Below are 25,374 nucleotides of genomic sequence, written 5' to 3'. Positions count from 1 at the left end.
TAGTTTCTGCCTGTAGGCGGGGATCAGGTGAACCATGATGTGGTCAGAGAAACCCAGTGCAGCACGGGGGACGGCATGATAAGCATCCCTGACTGTGGTGTACAGTGATCCAGAATGTTCTCCTCTCTGGTCGGGCATTTAATATGCTGTCTATATTTAGGGAGTTCATGAGTGAGGTTCCCTTTATGAAAGTCTCCAAGGACAATAACTAGGGAGTCCGGGTTGGTCCGCTCCACACACAGTATCTGGTCGGCGAGCATGTGCTGTGCATCCTGCACATTGGCCTGCGGTGAGATGTAAACACCGAGCAGAATGAATGAGTGGAACTCACGGGGTGAATAAAAAGGCTTACAGTTTATGATGAAATATTCCAGGTCAGGAGAACAATGCTGCTGGATCACTGTCACGTCGTTGCACCAGCCGCTGTTGATGTAGAAACAGATTCCTCCACCTTTAGTTTTGCCGAGAGGTCCGTGTCTCTGTCCGCTCTGAAAAGCTGGAAGCCTGCCAGCTGCAGCGCAGAGTCCGGTATTAATCCACAGAGCCATGTCTCCGTGAAGCACAAAACAGCAGATGAAGAAAAGTCCCGGTTTCTCACAAACAGCAGTTGTAATTCCTCTAGTTTGTTGGGCAGTGAGCGCACGTTAGAGAGGAATATTCCCGGGAACGGTGTGCGTAATCCTTGTTGGCGGAGACGCACAAGCGCACCGGCCCGTTTCCCTCACCTCCAACGTTTCACTGCGTGAGCAAAGGTGAGCGCACCTTTGACCAGAATGTCCAAAATTTCCAGTGAAAGGAGAAGAAAAGTGGGAAATAAGTCCGATGGTGTTGTTCCCCTGAAGTTCACGAGCTCTTCACTGGTGAATGAGATACGGGTACCATCGCAAGAAACAAAGTTAAAACACAAAACAAAACAGAGCGCACCAACACACTGTGTCACCATTCTGCGGCGCCATCTTGTCAATCAAGATTGACAAGATGTGGTCGGCAAGATGAACTTTTCCCTTTTCACGTTCTCATTCAGTTTAGTAAGACCTACACAGATTCTTACTTTTCCAGTCGACTTAATCACAGGCACCATTGGCGCTACCCATTCTGTAATCTCCGTCACGTGCTCTATTATGCCATTTTCTTCCATTCGCTTCAGCTCCTCTTCTACTTTAGGTAGCAGCGGAATGGGTATGCGGCGAGGGGCTGCAACGCTGTATGGCTTAGCGTTTTCTTTTAGGACTATTTTTATGGGGTCTCCTTTAAGCAGTCCTAACTCCCCAAACACACTGACTTCTTCGATGTGTTGTATCAGACCCAGGCGAACATCGACAGATCTGCTCAGTAGGTTATCACATGTAGACTTTGCCACTATTACCCTAAAGTAACAGTCTGTTATTTTTCTGCCTTTCATTTTCATTTCGTCCTCCTGTTGCCTCATACTGTATGTTTTTCCACTTACTTTTATAAGACTGTGATTTCACTTCATCAATGTGCCCTGATGCGCCAGCCTCGCTGTTCTGTTGCTTTACTAGCTCAGAGTGCCTGGCCATGTCGACTGCCTTTTTCAGAGTGACACTTATCATTTGTAGCTTCAGTGAAAGATCTTTGTCTTTAATCCCTATGACAAGTCTATCTCTTATCTCCTCCTCCTTCTCATGAAAGTCACAGTGAGCTGCGAGTTCATACAGGCGCCTTATGTACTGTTCAACGGACTTACCCGCCGCTTGCGTCTGCGAGTGGAAATGTGCTCTCTCGAAAATCACGTTCCTTTTAGTTAACCTGTGACTTTAGACAGGAGGGGCAGTTTTGAGATGGAGTTTTTGTGCGATCTGCGTTTGATGGGGCCACATATCTTACAGAGAGGGAAGGGTGTCTGCGGTCTCAGATGGCTAGGGGATTTGTTTTATTTTTTATGTTTTCACCATACTTTGCTTAGATCTAACAGCTCACCCTTTGCTACAAATGTATCAGTGAATTCCGGTAGGGTACTCGAGTAGTGTATACGCTTACATTTTGAAGATGGCTGAACTTTCAGTTAACATCAGGGGGCTGGACCGATCAAACAAGCAAAATTCCTGGGCTATTTAAGAAGGAAGAACATAGACGTGGCGCTTATTCAAGAGTCACATTTACGTAAAAGAGATGTAAATCGTCTACAAAATAAATACTTCAAAGTTGTTGCTTCATCTAGTGACGACACCAAAACCAAGGGCTCCATTGTGTTGCTGTCACGGAAATGTGCACTCACCATGGACAAAAGTAGTAAAGACCTATCAGGCAGGATATCATATGTATGTACTACGATAAGGAGTAAGAAAATAGCGTTCGTCTTGGTATATGCACCGGCTACATATGATGAAAGCTTTTTCCCGCACTTAACCAATGAATTGCTTTCTCTCAATGACTATTCACTAATTATAGAGGGAGACATGAATGCGGTACTAGATCTAAATCAGGATAGATCAGGGGTCAACCACATGAAAGCCCAAAAACACATATCGGACATGTTTAGTCAGTTGTGGAATTCCACCATCTTACAGATATATGGAGGATGCACAATCCTACTAGCAAGGATTACACCTTCTTTTCCACATGTCACCTCACCTCCCGTATTGATTATTTTTTGTGCTCCAGTGAACTTAAGGCAATCTTCCACACAATAGCAATTGAACCAGCAATCCTGTCTGACCACATTCCACTGTGATATGTTAGGAGAAAGATCTAGAAGGTGGTAATTTAATAATTCCCTTCTCCAAAACACAGATTTTGATACAGAGTTTAGAGTCAAACTGGCGGAGTTTATATCAATCAATATAGTTTCGGACCCGGCCTACATTTGGCAAGCCACTAAAGGATTTATTATTGTGTTATTTATTAGAGATCTTCCTTTGCGGTCAATTTGAAGAAAAAGAGAGAGGCAAAAATTGCGGAGTTGGAAGAATGTTGTAAATCGTTAGAGCAGTCTCTAAAGATGTGTTTTTCTAAATCTACACATACTCTTTTATTCACGAATCGGGCAGAGCTAAATTATTTGCTAAGAAGGAGAGCTGAATTTATAATACACAGAGTGAGGCAAAATTAATATTTTAATGGTTGCAAACCAAGCAAATTGCTGGCTCGGAAATTAAAACAAAATGAGTCCAGAGCTGCTATCAACAGCATCCGCACGGACCGAGGTATCTCAACGAATCCTAAAGATATTAGTGGCACTTTCCAATCCTTTTATTCAAAGTTGTATGAATCCTGCAATCCGGATCCAACATAGTGCCAAAAGTTCCTGAAAGAGCTAAACCTGCCTCTTCTGGACCCAGAGGAGGCAGAAGAGGAACTTAAATCAGCGTTAAAAGCAGCTAAGAAAGGGAATTCAATCAGAATTTTTACTACAGACATACTAGGACCTATCATTTTACAAACTTTAATCTCGGCCATAGAGAGGGGCACCTTTCATCAACAAACCAACACTGCACTAATTCCCATCATTCACAAAAAGGGCAAAGATCCTATTGGAGTGCCCAAACTATAAGCTCATCAGCCTCATTGGGACTGATATTAAGCTCTATTCCAAAGTATTGGCACTATGCCTAGAACGCTTTATTGAGAAGCTAGTCCTCCCCGACCAATCAGGGTTTATACCAAAGCGTCACGCTGCAGACAATATACACAGATTATTCCATGTAATAGAAGAAGCCAAAAACCTTCCAACAATGGCAGCAGTTTTATCACTGGACGGGGAAAAGGCTTTTGACCGTCTAGAGTGGAACTACTTGTGGCAAGTAACGGAGAGGCTTGGTGTGGGAGCCAAATTCATTGGCATGGTAAGTACTTTATATGCAAATCCAATGGCCTGCATTCACAGCCATCGCACGAGGCTTGAGACAGGGATGACAGCTCTCTCCCATGCTATTTGCGATCTCTCTTGAACCGTTAGCCCAAGCCATAAGGCAACATAAAATATGTAAGGTCCAGATTAAATCCAATAACAACTCAATATCGCTATTTGCATATTGTCGATTTTGAAATCGACCGAAATTAAGTCACAATCTCACACCCTTTATTAAATATCAATTACAATTTGTCAATAAGTTGACAATGATTATATGACGTCATTGTACAAAATAAACGAATGTTGAGGCTTAGAATACTGTTGCATTGATAGACCATTTATAAAATATGATGAATATGGCGCTACCCATCAATGAAGTCAGTATAACGCACGAAACAATAGTAAGCAGGCAGCAGATGACGATGAATATACATGATAATTAAACAAATGCAGAATATAAATGCCTCATGCATGCTGCTTGACGTCAGCAATGAACTACTGCTACAGCTCCGAAGACAAACTTTTAACATTGCGTGTCGCTTCCCTAACAAGAAAATAATCTTACACCTGCCCAAGTATTAGAACAGTGATTCAATCCCAGAACATGTCACAAGTATGTGACAAAACGCATAGAAACCACTCCATCGCCTATCAACATGTAATATAAATTAATTAGGGCTGTCAGCGATAACGTGTTAATCGCGATGCGATTAAGGGCCGACGCGATGCGATACATTTTTTTTAATCGCATGCCGGCATTTATTAATTTATTTTACAGTTCACTCGGCTTTGCGTTGTGCCTAACAGGCTACTATTTTGACCCTTTGCAGCACCGTTACTTATCCTCAAGCTGCCACTTCCTCGTAACACATCCTGCTGCTGCAGGCTGCAGGCATGATGGAGAAAGACAGCAGCAATTAAATCCTGAATGGTGCTTTTTATTTTCCAAAACTCCCGGACGGTTTGTAGACAAGTCGAAAGCCATATGCACATTGTGTAAAGCCGAATTAAAATATCACTGAAGCACGTCAAGCTTGACCTACCACCTACAGAGATAAGTAGTACAGTTAACATGATGCTACCCGCTAGCATGCTACCCACTCAGGCAAAGCACTATTTAGGAGAGTGCTACTTGCCGACCTGTGAATGAAACCAAATCCCAAAAAATTACTACAGCTCTTGCGAAACGGGTGGCAACTAACTGCAGACCTGTTAGCATCGTAGAGGACTCAGGTCTTAAAGACATACTACGGTTGGCATGTTCTGACCTGTCTCGTTGCCGTTTTCACGGATACACAGCCTGTACGACACGGAGAAAGCAGCCCAACTGGAACAGCTGCAATGTGCTGCAAACACTGTCTCATTAACCGGTGATCACTGGACGTCAGTGAGTAATCAACATTATTTAGGAGTTACTAAACACTATATTGACTCTAGTAAGGATAGGGATTTTTAGTTTTTTAGTTAGGTACTTGGAGGAATTGTGCAATAATGACAGATTCACACATTTTTCTTTGGTTTACAGTAATGCCTAAATAATTACAAATCTTAAAGTAACTTTCTTTGCATTCATTTGATTCCCAATCAAGATGCACTGGTAAAAATTGCTTTTGATTGTTAATATGTACTTAAAAACTGTTCTGAAATGCAAAATAATAGAATTTTAATCGTGATAAAATATGCGATTAATCGCGATTAACTATAGAAATTCAGCGATTAATCGCGATTAAAAAAATGTATCGTTTGACAGCCCTAAAATTAATAAAACTTAGCATTAGTGAAGAGAGTCTGAGACTTATACCAGTAACTGCATAACAAAGTATTGCGCATGATAATAAGAGAGCTGCTTCCCAGCGAGTCCCCCGAAGCATAGACGGAGTGAACCGCTAGAGGGCTGCAGTAATAGGAACAGCAACACCACATTAAGGGTGGGCGGCAACATTAATTAACGAAAACTCAGCCCGATGAGACAACTTCACCGAAACGTGTTTCTGAAAACATTTAAAGCGAGAAATAGGCCATACAGTTGCTGAATCTGTCTTCATTTCAGATTTCATTACAGAGCCTGAATCGCTGCACGGCCTGCTCTGACGTGCAGCGATTCAGGCTCTGTTGATCGAGGCAAACAGTCCTCAGGAACTGCAGTCGTGTGGGAGTAACGGTACAGATCCATTTGTCCGACACGACTGAAGCGTGGTGTCGCGACGTCATACATCCATGGTTGATGCTCCACGCCCTTGACCGGCAGCTGATTGGACAAACGCGTGACGTGGTTGTGGCTGCTCGAGAATTTCAACCGAATGTCATGACGGCGCGTTGAGAATACGATCTAGTATTTTACGAAAATAGTTCACCGAAACATGTTTCTGAAAACATTTTAAGCAAGAAATAGGCCATACAGTTGCTAAATCTGTCTTAATTTCAGATCCACAAAGGTAAGTTTAAAAGATTTTCGTTTACTTCTACTTAGATAGTCGTGTCGCGTTCAATGGATTCATTTGCATAAAGATAGGCATCGGGCAGCTTTTCGACGAGCAGCATTTTTTCAAATGCAGCGCCGCCTTCCTGGAATGCTTTGCGTGCATGTTGAAGTCGCTTAACGTCACCCATAGGAATAGAGTGGAGCACGGCATGACAGAAGCGTCGCACGGTCAAATGGATCAGCGGTGTAACTTGCTGGTAGAAAACAGCGCTGCCAGGTTGCTACCGTTTGTACTCGCGTGTATCCGCCTGTGCAGCGGAGAAGGCTGCTTGACAGGAACGAATGCGAGAGAGAGTTTTTTCCTCCAAAGATAGACATCAGATGCTACTACCACCACGAGACACGGCCGAGAAAAGGTGAAGTGGACGCATGCCAGTTGCACGCTTTGCCTGAAATGACAGCTAACAGCAGCAGAGACAGAAACAGATTTAAAGCAGGGATGTAATGCCGTGTTTGCATCATGAATTTCGTGGCCAATTCTGGTTGGTTTACTGAAAGTGAACGCCTCTAAACAGCTGAATTAGGAAGAGAGAGTGGTGATTGAAGTTATTAGAAGTCTTCCTGAAAGAATTTACGCTTAGCTTCATTACTGGCACTAGGTTATGAGACTGGGACGGAACCTGCTTCAGAACTGGACAACTTCAGCATTTGATTCACAACCTGAGTGATCAGGTTCCCCACCATCAATATCACGCCACTCCGCTAAACTTACCATTTCCAAGCGCATATCATTCATCTCTGTCTCCTGGTGGTGCAACCGTTGGCCCTGGGCACAGAGAGTGGCCTTGACAGCATCCTAGTCAGCTGAGTCCATGATTGACTAGATCGTACTATATCAGAGCACAACCAGGTATGGACTTTAATGCATGGCTTAAGACGTAGGGAAAGTTCAAAACAGGGTTTATTTCAAAACCAGGTAACAGTGTCAAAATCACAATCCAAGAACGATGTCAAAAAAACAGGCAGAAATTAGAAAAGGCAGATGTACAAAATCGCTTGGCTTCCACTAAGGAGGAGAAAACACTGCCTTGTAAAATCACTATACATTATTTATCCTAACTTATCGAACTTATAAGCTAATTACAGATAATTTTGTCTTGTCTATACTGCTAAATACCGTACAGTACACAAATAAAAATCATTCAGGAATCATCAGTTTCCTTCCTAACTCACGTATAACCAGTGAAGGCTGGTATAAACAGTGCTAAACCTCCCTACCTTTTACAATAAAGATGTAAACATGTTTTTAGAACAGGTTGTTTTAAATTTAGGTGGAACCTAGAGCAGCAACAGCATCAAATAACCACAAGGAAAACACAGGATATATCTAAATGGAGTTATTTTTATATTGTCGTAATGGTACAGACAATAGACAACATTATGGTGAAGTCGTCTAAAAAGATGGGACGCTGCTTGGGAGGTCTATTAACTATTATATATAACAAGCACAGGGAGTTGGTTAAACTTAAGATTTCAGCTATTATGTAAAGTGATTGTTCCATTTTAAAAGGCTTTCAATAGGGATATATTATTTTGTATTTTGCATGATCTATTTACCTAGTGACGAACACAAGGCCACATCAGCTCCTCATTACAAAGGTGAAGCGGTTTGGTGGCTCCTCTTCCTTTACCAGAAGGTCCCAGTGGACAGTGGACCAGCTCCGACAGGTCAACGGCATCAACCCCAACAAGGTCAGAAGCATTTGGACATTTAGTTCTCACCAGTAGTGGTCTATAATCACATCTCTACCTAGAAAAGTGCACTCAGTAGAGTGCAGATCTACACCAGCTCTGTCAGTCTCAGTCTCGCTCAACCTAGAGATTGGCATGGTTTTATGTCGGTTAGCCTAATAGCTGGTTTGATTTGCATTGAGAGATGATTTTATGGAAAGTACCCCATGCCAATCTCTAGGTATGGTGAAGGGCATGTGATGATGTGGGGCTATTTTAATTCCCAAGGCCAAGGGAACTTTATCAGGATGCATAGTATCCTGGATCCATGAAATAACTGGCCTTTAAAAATAAAAATCTGCCTGCCTCTATGGGAATTTAACATAGGGGTGTACTCACTTTTGTTGCCAGCGGTTTAGACATTAATGGCTGTGTGTTGAGTTATTTTGAGGGGACAGCACATTTACACTGTTATACAATCTGTACACTTAATACTTTACATTGTAGCAAAGTGTAATTTCTTCAGTGTCGTCCCATTGAAAGATATAATGAAATATATACTAAGATGTGCGGGGTGTACTCACTTTTGTGAGATACTGTACATCCGAACGCATGATCTCCTTTTATGCCTACGCCTGATAGTAATAAGAAGTTATATATGTGTCCATTTGTTTGCCGACTTTGTTTTACTGCCTGTATCCTGCTCTTCTAGGACAGCCCAGAGTTCAACCTGGTGTTTGACAATGCTGTGGACCTATGGTTGGCCAGCTCATCAGCAGAGAAGTGTATCTTTGTTCAAATCCTGTACCACGCCTGCCAGATCTACTGGGAGGGAAAAGCAGGGAGTCTTGGCAAAGTGAGCCACCAGCGGAGAGCGAGTCAGTTTGCTCACCATGAGGTCGGAGCTGGTCCCAGTGACTGCTCACCAGGCTCTACTTCCAGAGCCCTGCAGGCCCGACAGAAGAGCTACATTCCTGCCAGACAGACAGAGTTCATCAACTGCCAATCCAAACTCACAGGAGGTAAGGTCACATCATCATTGAGGTTTATAATATTTTATAATTTAGTTTATACGTGAATGACGCCAGTTGTAATGTGTTTTCTTGTTCTTTTAGACGCCTGCACCATGAATCTGATCATCTACCGCTGCAAAGCCTTCTTGAATCGCATGCAGAATATTATGGTTGCAAAGCAAAGGCGATCACAAGTTCAAGGTAAGGCAGTGATTAAATGGGTGCTTAAAGGTGCATTGAATGATTCTGCGCAAAGATTGTTGATATTTGAACTCAACTGAAACTCAAAGAGAACTAGGTGACCATAATGAGATTTACTGAATGTGTATTGGAGTGTATTGGAGTAACATCACTTACTATACCTTTTTTATATTAATGAACGTCCGTTACATTCAAACCATTGCAAAATGGAAAGCTAATTAAGACTATCAGCTCCACACAACTCTCTCTGTATTTCTCAGTATGGCGAGAAATTATCTACGAGTGAAGATAATTACCTCTTCTGAAGAGTCCATCATGTTTTTTTTAATCTTCCGTGTCCTCCTTGGCTACTAGCAACTGCATGGGGGGGTGCGCGATCACGGAAGGCTTGCGTCATGTGTACGCGCTGACAGTTTTGTTGTCATTACTTAGAATTCCTCATGGGGGAGACAGAAACTACGCACTGTGGCTTTAAGTCATGCATTTATGTGTCATATAAGTTATTATATATGGTCAGTACTGCTAAGCCTAGAAAAAGTTGTGTAATTAATAAAAAAATATAATCTTCTGTGGCTAATCTTCTGTGGCTGTAAAGAAGCCGTTTGAAATCTGAGAAAATAACTCTAACACTATGTCATAGTGATAGAATCTGTATTAATTTAATAATAATGTATTAATATAATTTATACTTTCATTGATCCCTCAAGGGAAATTACAATTTTTGTATTTTTGTATTATCTCCAATGGTGCCTGGAGACTACTTATTATATCAGAAAACCTGTGTGATAAACTGGAGCTGTGGAGTATGTATGTGTATGAGACAGGAAGGGATAAAAAAAGATGCTGTTGGTTTGTTTTTGGAGCTTGTTCTATACCAGGGACTAAAAGTCAAAATATCTCAGCTCTGCTGTTTGGATTTTGACCATTCTGTCTCTGTCTCTCATAAATCCCCCAACTTGCATATAGTGATGTACTAAATTGCTTGAGTAATCCTTTAAGTTGATGATGTAAAGTTTAAAGTTGTAATGATTAAGCCCCTTTCACACCTGACCTGTTTGGTCCGGACTTTCAGACCTGATCTGAACCAAATCCCAGGTGTGAAACCTTCCCCGGACTGGATTAAACAGACAAAACGTGTTCCGAATGAAAGAGTTGGTGTCGGCCCAGATCAAATTGAACCATGGTTTAGTTTGTTTGTAGTGTGAAAATATTTTTTTGGGAGGCTTTTTTTGGAAAGCTATCCTCAAAACCGGGAAAAGGAAGGGGGAGAGGACTAGACCAAATGTTTAATTGATGTTTGGTCTGACAACTTTATAAAGAGTGGGTTCGAAAAAAACCTCAAAAATTCATATGCTTTTCAATTATTTTCCTAAAGGACGGGAGAGCAATGCCAGCTAAAGATTAAGAAACTAAGTCAAACTAAGTCTCTGTGTGAAATTGGCTAATTGCAAGTAAAAGGCGACGCAGCTGAAGTAGGTGATGACAGTAGGATGTAGGTATGTCATGTCTATACATGACATACCTACATCCTGTACATGTAACACATAATTGCAATGTAAAAACAGAACTAACCAGATCAAATGTATACAATCTCACAAAAAAAGACTATGGCTAACACAATAGGTCTTTACCAGAATGTATCCTCTTAACTATTTAGTTGTGCAAAGGATAAACATTGCTGATCTAAATATTTTAACTCTCATCAATATTATTAGAGAAATGTGATTCATGACCATTTTTATTCATTCCGTTCAGTTGTCTTTTAAAAAACAATAGTTTGCTGCATAAGGGCTGCACCTACAGTAGGTGGGCCAGTATTAGATTATACAATATGTTTACTGTTGGTTACTGTGTCAGCTTAGTCAAATTAGTCGTTTTCAGTACTTGCTGTCTTTTATGATCTGTGCGACAACTTAATTGTTTCATCTGGCAGAACCAGCAGGAATGTCTTCAGATGTTATTGGGGTTTTGTAAGTTAACGTGAAGCTGGAAACATTCATGGTTCTGTGCCAAAATACATTATAACGTTCAAGCTCAAGCTAATGTGAGGCTTCAGCTGAGTTTCGACTCACTGCTTCCACGGACGGCAAACCGTTTTTGCCGGATGATCACTTATTGGCACGACACTGGTCCACACTGCTGACGTGACTACATTTTTAATTATTTGCACAGCTGTATATTTTATTAAGCAGGAGAGGAAACCGTGTAATTACTACAGTTATAGTCTCACTTTGCCAGACCCTTGGCTAGTCGACACAGCATTCCAGGATGGGAGAAAAATGTGCTTTCGTTTATCGGCATTTCTACAGTACAAGGCCACAGTGCTGCAGCAAAATAGCCTCAGGAAGGAACTTGTGGAACTTTGAAGAAGCAGGCCTAGGCACAGCCACGCATGGTCAGAGATTACAATATTTCCTATCACACATCCTATAGGAGAGGGAGCCAGTGATTTGGACATTAAAAAAAGTCTATCCTAGAATATGTGTTGTGCACAGACGGAAAGAAAAATGTATAGTCTCTCCCAGCTGGGTTCAAAATTCTCCAAATATCAACCAAGCCTAATAAGCATAATTTAATTAAAAATGTAATTGCCTTTTAGGGATAAAGTTGTTTGAATTGAATTGAACATAATACTGTTATTATGTTCTTTTCAAAGCAACCGTGTAGTATTCCAGACCCAGATATAATGATATCATGGCAAAACTTGCAAGTTGTGTCTAAATAATAAGTATATGGGTGTCTGGATTAATTCAAATCTCTCCATCAAATCTCATGTATAAAGTATATACTTTATACATCTGCATATGCAAAAGAGTTAGATTTAATTTACTTTAGATTTGTAAGACAGTCACTCAGCTTTGAAACTGATATGAATGCCATGATTATTTTGCATTTTACATATTGTTTGACTATCTGGGCACAGGCTAACAAATGCACAAGGTAGCCACTTGAAACTCTATGTAAACGTACTCTCAAAGTTTTAGATCAGAAACCCAACAGTTTTCACAGCTGTCAAATTTTAAATAGACAGACTTTTGAGTTAGGGAAACCTGATTAAATATAGTAACCTTTGTCTAGTTTATAAGATATTACACAACACGGCTCCGACCACCACTAAAGACATTTGTTGTTCAGAGTAGGGGTGCACCGATCCGATATTAAGATCGGATATCGGCCCCGATATTGACAAAATATTATATATATATATATTTTTCCCCCTCCATTGCAGCACTGGGACCCCTGTTAACTGCGTACCCTTCTCACTCATGGTAGTAACTTTATAACACAACAATTAATAACCCACAACTAACTTTCTTTAAAAGGATATAGCACATAACAATTTGTGACTTAAACAGTTTCTAATACTAAAAATTTACAAATGTAGCTACACCGAACGGCATGTTGGGTAACATTATAGCTGCTAGCTAGCCAGGTAGCGTAACAGTCTGTTAAGCTGGGAGAGGCTCCGCTCACTACTGCACATTCAAGAACAGAGACGAAAGTTAGAGGATGAAGAAAGACCGGTGATACACCAGAACAACGTATGCTCAAGAGAGGAGCCGTCTGTTGTTGCAAGGTTTTTTGTTTCTAAAAAATCGGACATAATTTAGTCACTGTTGTTGCCCGTCATGTGTTCAAATGTTCCTTCAAAGTTTGGAGCCAAACTTTGAAGGAACATTTAACCAGACTGTGAGAAATGATGAATGCTGGCTTATCAGTTTAGTTTTATGTTTTGTGGACATTTAACCGGGCTGAAAAGAGCATGACAAATGCTGAGGACACTGTATGTAAGTTTCGGAGCCAAGCTTTAAAGGAACACTTAACCAGACTGAAAGTACATGACAAATACTGGCTGTTCAGTTTACAGTCTGTTTGTTAACATTTAGTCGGACTGAAAGAACATGAAATGATGTTTGTTACTTCAACTAGACTGGTGTGTTTGTCACATAGCTTATTTCAGAAATTGATTTTCACATAGCCTATTTCAGAACTTAATAGCTTGTTGAGTTCTAAGGTTTTTGTAACATTGTTCATGTTTAACATAAGAGTTCACTAGACCTGTTTCAATTAACCTGTGACTTAAGACAGGAGGTGCAGTTTTGAGCTGGAGTTTTGTGCGAGCTGCGTTTGATGTGGTGTCGTATCTTACAGATAGGGGAGGGGGTCTGCGGTCTCAGAGGGTTAGGGGATTTATTTTATTTTTTATGTTTTTACCACACCTTGCTCAGAGTTAACAGTTCACCCTTTGCTACAGATTTGTCAGCGAATTCCGGTAGGGTACTGAAGACATGTATGTGTGTAAATTTTGAAGATGGCTGAGCTTTCAATCCTTTCAGTTAACATCAGGGGGCTAAATGGGCCGATCAAACTCCTGGACTATTTAAGAAGGAAAAACATAGACGTGGCACTTATACAAGAGTCACATTTACGTAAAAGAGATGTAAATCATCTACAAAATAAATACTTCACGGTTGCTGCCTGATTTAGTGACGACACCAAAACCAAGGGCTCCATTGTGTTACTGTCGCAGATAAGGAGTAGGAAAATAGCCTTTGTTTCAGTATATGCACCGTCTACATATGATGAAAGTTTTTTTCCCGCGCCTAACCAATGAATCACCTAACCACTCTCAGTGAATATTCACTAATTATAGGGGGAGACATGAATGCGATACTAGATCTAAATCAGGATAGATCAGGGTCAACCACATGAATGCCCAAAAACACATATAGGACATGTTTAAATCAGTTGTGGAATCCCACCATCTTACAGATAAATGGAGGATGCACAATCCTACTAGCAAGGATTACACCTTCTTTTCCACACGTCACCTCACCCACTCCCACATTGATTATATTTTGTGCTCTAGTGAGCTAACGACAATGGTCCACATGCATACTGTCTGATCACAATGTGCTGATAACCACATTCCGTTGTGATATGTTAGGAGAAAGATCTAGGAGATGGCAATTTAATAATTCCCTTCTCCAGAACACAGCTTTTGATGCAGAATTTAAAACCAAACTGGCTGAATTGATATCAATTAATACTGACTCAGTTTCTGACCCTGCATATACATGGCAGGCAACTAAAGGATTTATTAGAGATTTCACATCCTCCTTCACGGTCAACTTGACGAGGAAAAGAGAGTTAAGGATTGTGGAGTTGGAAGAACGCTGTAAATCGTTAGAGCAGTCTCTTAAGACTTGTTTTTCTAAATCTATACATACTCTTCACAAGTCAAACAGAGCTGAATGATCTGCTAAGAAGGAGAGCTGCGTTCATAATGCACAGAGTGGCAATAATACTATTTTAATGGCTGTAAACCAAGCAAATTGCCTGCTCTGAAATTACAACAAAGCAAATCCAGAGCTACTATCAACAGCATCCGCACAGACCGAGGTATCTCAAGAAATCCTAAGGATATCAGCACCACTTTTCAATTCTTCTACTCAAAGTTGTATGAGTACATTGTACATTTTCCACTGTTCCAAGAACCCAAATCACCAGTATATTCACTTCAACATATGTCATAGGACATATTGGACTCCTCAGAAGAGATACGTCTCTAAAGTCATTCCCACTCCCTATTGCATGTTCTGTCAACCTGAACAAATTGGAACGTTCCTGTACATGGTCTGGGAGTGTGAACAGGCGCATGAGTTCTGTAATAAAACAACTCAATAATATCTGATGTGATAGGATGTCGTATTCCTACTGACCCAATTGTTTTGTTACTTAATGACGACTCTAAATTAATCTCCCTGCTTGGGAGACAGAAGGAAATTTGCTTTTTGTAAAACAGTGGTTGGTGTATTTTCTGGACATAGTTATGCTCAAGCTCTCTACAGCAAGGATTAACAAAGCCAAATCATCGACTATGGAAAAACACAGCAGCACAAATATCATACCTAAAGACCTCAGCGCCATAAGAAATAGAGGAGAGTGACTAGGCAAGGTGTGATTTCCGTTTGTTTATTTGTTTTTGCTTTTTTTCTCGAGACCGCAGAGGGTAGAGGGTGGGAGAGGGTTTTTGTTCTTCTTCAATTTGTGTTCATCTGTTCTGTATTTTCAATGATACAAAAATAAATTGATCTTAAAAAAAGAAAAGAAAAATGTATCTGGTTGATGGTGTAGTCCTTGCTAGCGAAACAAATAAATTAATAACCAATACAATAACTGTACCAGTCTTTCTGCTGGTAACGTTCTGTTGTGGGGGCTGCCACGGCAAAAAACATCAAAGAACAGTAGTTACTGGATGAGTTAGAGGAAATGAGATGGCACCTGGACGCAGGCGAGAGATCTTACCCATGACTAGATTATTATAGTTCATAAAAATGCAGTGCAGTGACGATACAGACATTTTATACATGAGACCTATGAAACACTGATGACCTGCTTATGCGCATTCAACCCGCTATGGGCCTGTTCATATGAGTCAGCCGGCACTCTGGGAGTTTAGAATCCAGTTTGCAGTGTACACTGCAAATACACTTAACTGATAAACTAGAAAATGTTACAGTAACAATCGTCTTCATGATCAAAGAAACTTTTAGTATCATAATAATATCATCCATGGCACACTTCCTCTCTCGTCTATGAGCTCGCTCTCTCTTTATCAGTCTGTTACTGTTGTTGAAAACAGTTGAAGGAGCATTCTCAGAGATAGGCCTGTTTTTATTTAGTAGTCTAGTTATTTAATATTATTTTTCATTTACATGTGTTGCAGCTATATATTTTCAAACAGGGAAGAAAACCCCTCTCCTTATTTTGATCACAGTCTGTTTTAATGGAAGTGCTTGTGACATCTCACTTTGGCTTTGACTTACAACTGAACATTACATACACTGAGCCCACTTTGCACCGAAAAATACCAAGATATGATTTTTGGTCCATATCACCTAGGCCTTAGCTGCCCCAACAACACTTCAGTCTCATCTTGAAAAGACCTGTGTTTTTGCCGGACTGTCTGACGACCGCCACATTTTGTGTGAATGCAGCTTTACTCAGCTCTGATGTGTTCTGTCAGATGCATGAAGAGAAAAAATGCTGCTGTAATGCATCTCCCATCCATTAAAAACTCTGCAAAGAAGATGTTTAGTGGTGTAAACAACAAACACTTTATTTCAGTAAACTGCTTCCTTTTCTCAGGGACATTTAGAATGTTTCCAGTGTATTCTAAGTTTCAAAATATTTAACTTTCTGGCAGGTTTCTTCATTTCCATCACCGTATATCGCCATGACTCCTCAGGTCCTATCATCCAGGGCTTGTGTCTCTCTGGGTCATTTTCCCTTCTGTCTTTTTGTCTATTGTCCTCACTGTGCTGCACCTCTTAGTTGCAGCAGAATGGACTCTCTGTGATGTGGCAGTCAGATAAGAGCGGACTTTGTTTATTTCGGGGAGGTTGATACAATAGCCGGTCTTTAGAAAGCCTGTGGCTCTGAGACTGACAGGGAGCACGGTGCACCATTGAACCCGCTGACAGGGGCAGTGTAATGGGTGAGAGACGTGCCAAGCTGCAGCAAGGCACCAAAAACAGCCTCTGAGATTTACGGGAGTAAAGGAGGCCAGGGCAATACACTACCAAGATGGTTTTCTTTCAGGGTTTGGCTCTTTGCACCCGGGGGCTGGGTCGGCTAATTTGACAACTGTATACAGCTAACCAAGCTACAGTTAGTGGTTACTTTAGCAACAAGTAATGTTATCCTAAAGCTATCTTTTTAAAACTCATTAAATCACCTCTGTACTGCATTCACTGTCGTCAAACTGGCCATATAACTTTTATGACATCTTAATGACAAAATGGTTCCATTTTTTTACAAAACAGTGGTTGGTGTATTTTCTGGACATAGTTATGCTCGAGCTCTCTACAGCAAGGATTAACAAAGCCAAATCATCGACTATCGACCTATGGAAAAATACAGCAGCACAAATATCAGACCTAATGACCTCAGTGCCACAAGAAATAGAGTAGAGTGAAATCACACCTTGCCTAGGCAAATATTTAAAATATAGTAGAATTTATTAACTAACTTAAAGTATCAATGGCCAATCAATAATCCTTTGATCAATTAAAACCAATATACCTTTTTTAAACTACAAAAAACAAAGCAAAAACAAACCAGCATGTGATGTGTGTGTGTGTGTGTGTGTGTGTGTGTGTGTGTGTGTGTGTGTGTGTGTGTGTGAGAGAGAGAGAGAGAGAGTGCAAGGAAGGGGGGGTGATGCAACCCGGGGGTTGCTCGGTCACGCCCAGATTAGCCGTTAGCTCATTGAAGCTAGGCTATGTGTTAGCTGCACAAAAGCTATTTAGCCTCAAGAGGGCGGTAGTGGGCTGCGTTGCAACGCCACGTGACTAAGCTAGTCAGTTAGCTTTCAAACTAACGTGTTGCTGACAAAGAGGGACACACTAGCTACTTCGCTATGTGCTAGCTGTGTAGCTATTCGACATACGTGCCTCGCTGTTGGCCAGCTGTTCACTTGGCCAGTATGTCCGTACATGTGTGTGAGTGTGTGTGTGTGTGAGTGTGTGAAAGAGGAAAGAAAGCCCCTTAGAGAAAGAAAGACACTTTGAAAAACCTGATTATCTCACTCAGTACAATAACAGGCTTTCCAACAGTATAAGATTTATTGCCAAAAAGCAATATCTTCCTAAGTTTTCTCTTAAATATATACTTAAGAAAGTCCCTAAGAAAGTCTACGTCGGATTCATGACATGTTCTTAAACAGCAGAATTGTTTGCATCTGTGTTCTTAGGATCGATGAATCCCATGTCTTCGTAATTGAAAGCGTGTGCCAGTTGTTCCCAATTAGCATAAGAAAACGCCCCACAAATTCCCATATAAGGACCTGACATTTCCTGTGCACCCCCTGGGAAGCGGAAGACTGCGTTCAAGAGATGATTGTCGCAGATGACTTGTACATTGCAGTGGTGGAGGAAGTACTGAATCTCAGTACTTAAGTAAAAGTACAAATAACCAGAGACATATTTACTTTAGTAAAAGTAGAAGATGTCCACTACCACAAATAAGGCCAGCTGGCTTTTAAAAGAAGTTCCTATCCTAACCAGCATAAAACGGAAATATGTTGTTAGAATCGGAATGCGGTTGGTTTTATTCATGGATGTATTTTAAGACGGTTTTATTTTCTTTAACCATGCAAGCAAATAAAGTGTGTGAAGCAGTGAAAATGGGGAGGAGATGTGAAGAGGTCCAGCCAAATAAATAAGATATGAACGCGTCTTACGCAACCTGGCGGAGGAGTAAACGACGCTGTGGAGAGGCAATTATGATTTAAAAACGGGAATAATAAAAACATTTTCATTTTTACTTTTACCGGAGGATGTATTACCAAGGGTCAGCGGCACTGCGCCCGGGCTCTGGAGCACCGGAGCCAGCTTGGAAGCCGATGAAGGATCGGCGGTGCCCACATCTATCTATGGCAACCAAACTTCACTGGTGAGACAAACGTGTGACGGTCAGGAAGACGTTTTGGCAGGGGGAAAAACTGATCAGAAAATGTAACGGAACGTAGAAATGTAGTGGAGTAGAAAGTATAGATAATTGCTGCAAAATGTAAGAAAGTAAAAACCACTCCATTTCGGCCCTATAAATAGTGCGATCAATCACCAAGTAACACTAGGTCAGTTTATCAGTTCAGTCAGTTTAATTGCTGATGTAAATTGCAGTGTTAGTGTTTTCTTTGCATACTATGATTTTCTTTTTCAACAAATGATCAGAAATACATTGCAGTGCAATACTATCATTTTAAACAACTGTAGAATTAAATAAAATGCTGTAACCAGTAATTATTTGGAGCAAATTGTCATCACTCAAATGTGCGTAAGAGTGCTCTTGAGTGTTCATAGATTTTGTTCTTAGCTAAGAACAAATCCAAGATAAGAAAACATTAGTGAATGTCAGAATCTTCGTAAAAAGTGCGTAAGTGGGGTTTAAGAACACATTTCTTCTTCTTCGGTTGGTGAATGAGGCCCATTGTTACCACAGAGAAATAATCTACCAAACACAAATTTCCTTACTTTTTGTGCAAAGTTTATATGGTGTTAATAGTTTGGGTGTGTGCATCTTGGCAAACTCTCTTTCATTCATCCAAGTCTATGAACCAAGCTGATTTTCTTTTTTCTGAAGATTCTTTAGATTAATTTACAATAATCTTGTATAATAAGGAGCTCTGGCCGCGTCTTTGAAGATTATTCAGGATAGCCTTTTCGAGGCTAGACAGAGAAATGTTATAAGGGAGTTGTTAAAGTGCTGTTAAAATATAACTCCTGATTTGTAGGTATTTGAAGAACTGTTTGATGAGATATAAATTCTTTGTAAATCATCAACGCTATAAAGTAGATCATTCTCATTATACATATTCATAACTTTGCTTATCCCTCTTCCCAGCTAGAATTGTTTTGTTCCAGAACGTTGTGAGAATGTTATCATGCACTGTTCTCGTAATGTTTTTAGCGGAAAGTTTTTCTTTTGGTTACCAGAATGTTTTTTTAAAGGTACGAAAATAGTCTATAAAAACATTCAAAAAATGTTTGGTGATATCCTTCTTAAAATGGTTATGCCCTAACATTTTTTAAAGCTCTGTCCCAATTCAGGGCCACAGCCTTCGAAGTCTACCTCAGGCGCAGCCTTCGAAAACCCACGAAGGCCAAACCGAGCAGTCTCCGAAATAAGACGGTCTAGTCTAGGGAGCATTTCCTGGTTACGTCAACGGATAGTTATGCCTTACAAGTCACGAATTGCCGCTCCTGCTGTCTAGCAACCTTGACACCTGCAGCTGTGTTTTGATTGATTGATTTAATCATTTTGTTTGTCATTTTTGTAAAGGTATTAATACCCATATTCATAACTTTATTAATATTGATAAAACATATTTATTATATTTTATATAATTTGTCAATAACTGAATCTGTACCATACCAATTCCCAACAAATGGTGCCCCGTGTGAGCGTTGAATACCAGCTTTATTGCAGTATTTATGCATAATAATCCATACTTTTTTATTTTAAATTTCTTTTAAATTTGTTTTTATTTTTTGAAAATTATTTTTTCTGCAACCTGCCAAAAACACTTCATATTGAAATCCCTGACTAACACCGTGACTTTTGACAGTAACAACTATTACTCACCTGAGGTGTGCAACCTCTGTGACATCCTGACAGGATTAGGTTGTTGTTAATTAGGGTAATTAGCAGTCAACACTTAAATCTAAGGAACCACAGGTTAAAAGCCTTTCACCTGCTCCTTGCATTAACTTTTTCACAGTTAGTTGTCCTTTGTCACCACAAAGGAATTTAGCCCTGGTAGTAATCTGTTTACTAAAGAGGTAAAATGTGTTGCTTTGATTACCAGAAGCTGGAAGCGAAAGCTTCCAATGAGCCAACCGACACACTCCTGCAGAATGTGGTCGCTTGTCTCATCCTAGACTCCGTAGAGGATAGAAATAACCTTGATGGTTATGAAGCTAGTACCTGCGATGAGATGCTCCAGGAACTATTAGCTTACATTGCACATCCGTCTTGGATGCTAAAAGCTTCCATTCAACGCGTGCTTGGTCAATTAGTGCTCATCTATCAGAGCAGAGCCCATCGGCAACACGCTGTCCTCCAAGCACAGCTTGCACAGCTGCAGCACAACTATGAAGCTGAGCAGCGCAAAATGTCATGGCTTAGACAGAGAGTCCAAGCCAGGCGCGATGAGATCTCTTGGCTAGAGGAGAGCCGTGAGGATCTGTCGGCACAGCTCCGGCGTGCTGAGCAAATATGTGAATTATGAACGGATATCCAAAAGACTAATGAAACTGTGAAGGAGATTAACAGTGAACTTGAGAATATAGCCAAATCTACTAAAAGGACTCAAGACCGAATGGACTCAGTTCAGGCGGCTGCACAGGAGGACAGGTGAGCGGTTATCGAGCTAAAGACACAGCTAGACCAGCTCACCACAAAGCTGACAGACCTGGAGGACAGGGGACGAAGAAATAATATAAGGCTGGTTGGCTTACCAGAAGCAGTGGTGGGTTTGGATGCAATCGGCTACCTCAAAGATAATCTCCCCAAGTGGTGGGGAGATTCACTGGTGGACCGAGACATTGACATTGAACGGGTGCATCGGGTGTATGATGGAGGAGAGGCTAACTCCAACAAGCCACACACCCTCATCTTCAGATTACTGCCTTGGCAAGACAGGTCGGCTATCCTTAACGGGGCACGGCAAGTTTATCCAGTGAAGTACGCAACCAACGGAGCCACTCGTTCTCCGACCGCTTCGGCTCCAACAGCTAGCACTATCCTGTTCTTCCCCAACTACAGCCCAGCGACAACAGCAAAGAGAAAGAGCTGCAGCGCTGCCATAAAGAAGGCTAAAGACATGCACCTGGAACCATTCCTCATCTATCCTGCGCGGATTAAACTGCAGTATAAAGGCAAAAATAAGATTTTCGACTCCCCTCAGGCTGCCGAAGATTTCATCAACTCTCTTCCACGGAAGTCCACCGCTACACCGCGACGGTGGAGCTATTGCCGGAGCCTCAAACCCGACCATAGAGAAGAACCACGGGGATCCTCCACACGCCAGAGAAGGCAATTTAGTGGACATGAAGGAATGATCTTGCATCACTCAACTTATACAAGTTATGTAGCAATGGACAGTCTCAGGATCCTTACTCAAGGTATTTTGGAAGGTTTAGAATCTAAGATTAGCTAGGCTACGTCTTCTGATAATCTGATAATTAGGTGTGATTTAACACTAGCATGCAAAATTAGCCTAGATGTACCAGCCCGAGAGGTGACGGATGTATTCACTTTATGTGTTATCACTGTGTGGGCTTATCTAGATAGATAGATAGATAGATAGGATAGATAGATAGATAGATAGATAGATAGATAGATAGATAGATAGATAGATAGATAGATAGATAGATAGATAGATAGATAGATAGATAGATAGATAGATAGATAGATAGGATAGATAGATAGATAGATAGATAGATAGATAGATAGATAGATAGATAGATAGATACTTACTTACTTTAGGGGAAATTCAAGGTCCCAGTAGCTTAAGACATCACACACAACATACACATACATCACAAACAGGATGATAAAAAAAAGCAAATCCAAATAAATTTAAAAATAAAATAAAAATCCAATAAAAAATCCACATGAATGTACTAAGGGATGCATAAGCATGGGTGATAGGGCAGGAAATGACCCTGTGATTCAGTATGAGATTGTGTGTCATGGTGGTAAAGTCTAGAGACCAGCATTAAATATGGACAATATCAGAGAATAATGTATACACAGTAATATAAAAAACTATAGCAGTGCAAGGATAAACTTAAAAAATAGAATTAAATATGGGCATTATAAACATTAAGCATTAAATATGGGCATTATAAGGGAATAAAGTAGACCGTAGGATAGACACAAATCAGAAGTCAATATTAGAGGTTTGAAGTAACAGTGTTACAGCCATTGTTCAAGTATTAAGTTAGACTTCAGTCCAGGCTGGCGGGAGGAGGGAGGGAGGGATGTGCATATATGGGCTAATATAGCCAGTAAACAGTGTAAGCAGTAAACAGTGGGCCAGTGGACAGTCAGTACATAACTGTTGTTATAGGAGGTAGTGGAAGTGGTGGAGAGGGAGGAGAGGCAGACAGACTATGCAGAGAAGTCTCTCTCTCCTCTTCTCTTTAGTGAAGCATTGTAGAGTTGTATGGCCCTGAGGACAAATGACTTTATCAGTCTGTCAGTAGTGCATGGCAGTGTGCGTAGTCTTGAGCTGATCATGCTCTTCTGCTTTGTGAAAGTGCAGTGGAGTGGATGACAGTCATTGTCCAAAATATTGAGCAGTTTGTTCAGGGTCCTTTTATCTGATATTGAAGTGATGCACTCTGGTTAAGCACCCACGACAGAGCCAGCTTTCCTTACCAGCCTGTCCAGTTGCCCAGCATCCCTCTTCTTAGTGCTTCCTCCCCAGCATACCACAGCATAGAAGAGGATGCTGGCAACAACAAACTGGTAAAACATCCAGAGGAGCTTGCTGCAGACATTAAAGGACCGCAGCCTCCTCAGGAAGTACAGCCGGCTCTGCCCTTTCTTGTAGAGTGCTTCAGTGTTGGCTGACCAGTCCAGTTTATTCCCAGATACTATCTGATGCGTTGGGGTGGATTGGTCATGTTTTTACAGACCAACGGATTTTTGTCCGTGCGGTCTGTGTTTGTTTTTGTATATAGTTTTTCCTACCCCCTCCCTGTTACAGACATATTCCTGCTCTTTGTTAGAATATCAGCATTGGGGCATCTGTACAGTAACTGGCAGGATGATTACACGCTTATGCTCTATCTCAGTGGTTCCCAACCTGGGGTCCGGGGACCCCTCAGGGGGGCGGCAAAGATCAGAGGGGGTGCGCAAGTCTTTATCTGGTTTGAGGTTGAAGTAAAAAAAAAATATTTGCACATGTTAAACAAATTATGATAATACACTAGAATATATAATGTATACAAAAGTCTGTATAAAAACTATATATTTTTGTTCTCGCTTAAAAATGTAGGCAGGCTCCTTAGTAGGCCAAACCTCAGGACCTCTTAACCTGTGACCCTTGCTGTCATCAGGTCAGCTGCTAGCTGTTATCATCCTCATTTTTCCTGCCACCACGGCATCACTATTTTATGAATGAAACATAGCGGAGAAACGTAAAAGTGCTGATTAACTCCTCCGTATCAAAAAAGAAAGTAAGGCTCTATCTCGAGAGTTACCTCAACTTCGGTTTCGGAGGGGGGGGCTCAGCTTTTCTTAGACATAAGTAAGGGGGGCGCCAAGGAAAAAAGGTTGGGAACCACTGCTCTCTTATACTAACATTTATACAACGTTTATATTTTATGACAGATCTTAGCTGTATAATATGTCGACGCAGTCATTGAATATATTATCACTAAATGTGAATGGCCTCCGCTATCAAACGCACTCGTGTTCTTGAGTATCTGTATCGTAAAAATGTGGACATTGCTCTGATCCAAGAAACACACCTGAAACAATGCAATGTGGCACGATTTCAAAATAAACATTACAGATTAATTGCATCATCATGCGCCCTAAATAAGACCAAGGGAGTATGCATCCTTCTTAACCAGGAAATGTCATGCAATGTAAAGGCTACTGGAAGTGATGAGAATGGAAGACTTGCTTTTGTCCTTATTAGCACACTTAATCATAAATTAGCTTTCACATCCATATACTGCCCAAATGAGCCTGACCGAGACTTTTTTTTCTTACATCGGAAACACATTACTAGAACAAAATGACTGCTCTTTAGTGGTGGGAGGTGATTTCAATCTCTCAATTTCCCAACCTTAATTGCAGGTCATACATCCATTACTATCTTACCAATTCTACTATCTGATCACTCACTCAACGTCGATCTGCCCAACATTAAGACAAAGGCCCCCAGGTGGCGCTTAAACACATCTTTACTAACTAACTCTGGATTTCTTAGTTCACTCAAAGTCCAATTAAAAGAGTTTTTGGATATTAACACAAAGGAATGCTCTAATCCACAAGTTTTATGGGAGGCCACAAAGTGTTTTATTCGTGGTTTCTGTATTTCATTCTCCTCAACTCTAGCTCTAACAAAAGCTTCCCAGAGCACAAATCTTGAAAACAAAATAGAATCATTAGAGAACTTACAAAAACATAGCTTCTCAGACAAAAGTACTACTTTGAAGCAGAGAGGCTTGGTCATCTGCTGGCTCTTATGCTTAAAGAATGTGAAACAACAGCTCACATCCCAGCAATAAATAAACTTGATGGCAAAATTACAACTAATTAATGATATTTTTTTACATTTTAGGAAAATCTATACAAATCAGAGACTGCTTACGATGATGCTGCCAGTAAACATTTTCTTGACAAATTAGAGCTTCCCTGCCTCAAACAAACAGACCAAGATGATCTGGAAGCTGCGTTAAATCTGGATGAATTACATAGAGCTGTGAAATGTCTCAATAAAGGAAAGTCGCCTGGCCTCCCACCAGAGCTTTATGTAGAACTTTGGTTTCAGGCATAATTTTATAGCAATGATCAAGGTGCTATACCACTCACCTTTAGCAAGTGTTCTAACAGGTGACATAATCTCTTCTCCTTTTACCCTATAGCATGGAACAAAACAGGGG

At 40.8% G+C, this 25,374-nt stretch overlaps 1 protein-coding gene across 1 annotated transcript in view; it reads left to right on the top strand.

Annotated features, from left to right (window-relative positions):
- Positions 1–25,374, top strand: part of stxbp6l (syntaxin binding protein 6 (amisyn), like) — a 64,710-nt gene that overhangs the window by 3,677 nt on the left and 35,659 nt on the right. Inside the window, exons 2-4 of the mRNA XM_078275319.1 lie at positions 7,858–7,988; positions 8,680–8,812; positions 8,957–8,989. Coding sequence (XP_078131445.1) covers positions 7,858–7,988; positions 8,680–8,812; positions 8,957–8,989 — 297 coding nt within the window. The remainder of the gene's footprint in view (positions 1–7,857; positions 7,989–8,679; positions 8,813–8,956; positions 8,990–25,374) is intronic.

The sequence above is a fragment of the Sander vitreus genome, chromosome 18 (genome assembly GCF_031162955.1).
Source record: "Sander vitreus isolate 19-12246 chromosome 18, sanVit1, whole genome shotgun sequence".
Lineage (NCBI taxonomy): Eukaryota > Metazoa > Chordata > Actinopteri > Perciformes > Percidae > Sander > Sander vitreus.
Note: the sequence above shows the minus strand (reverse complement) of the source record. Positions and strands in the feature narration are given on the sequence as shown.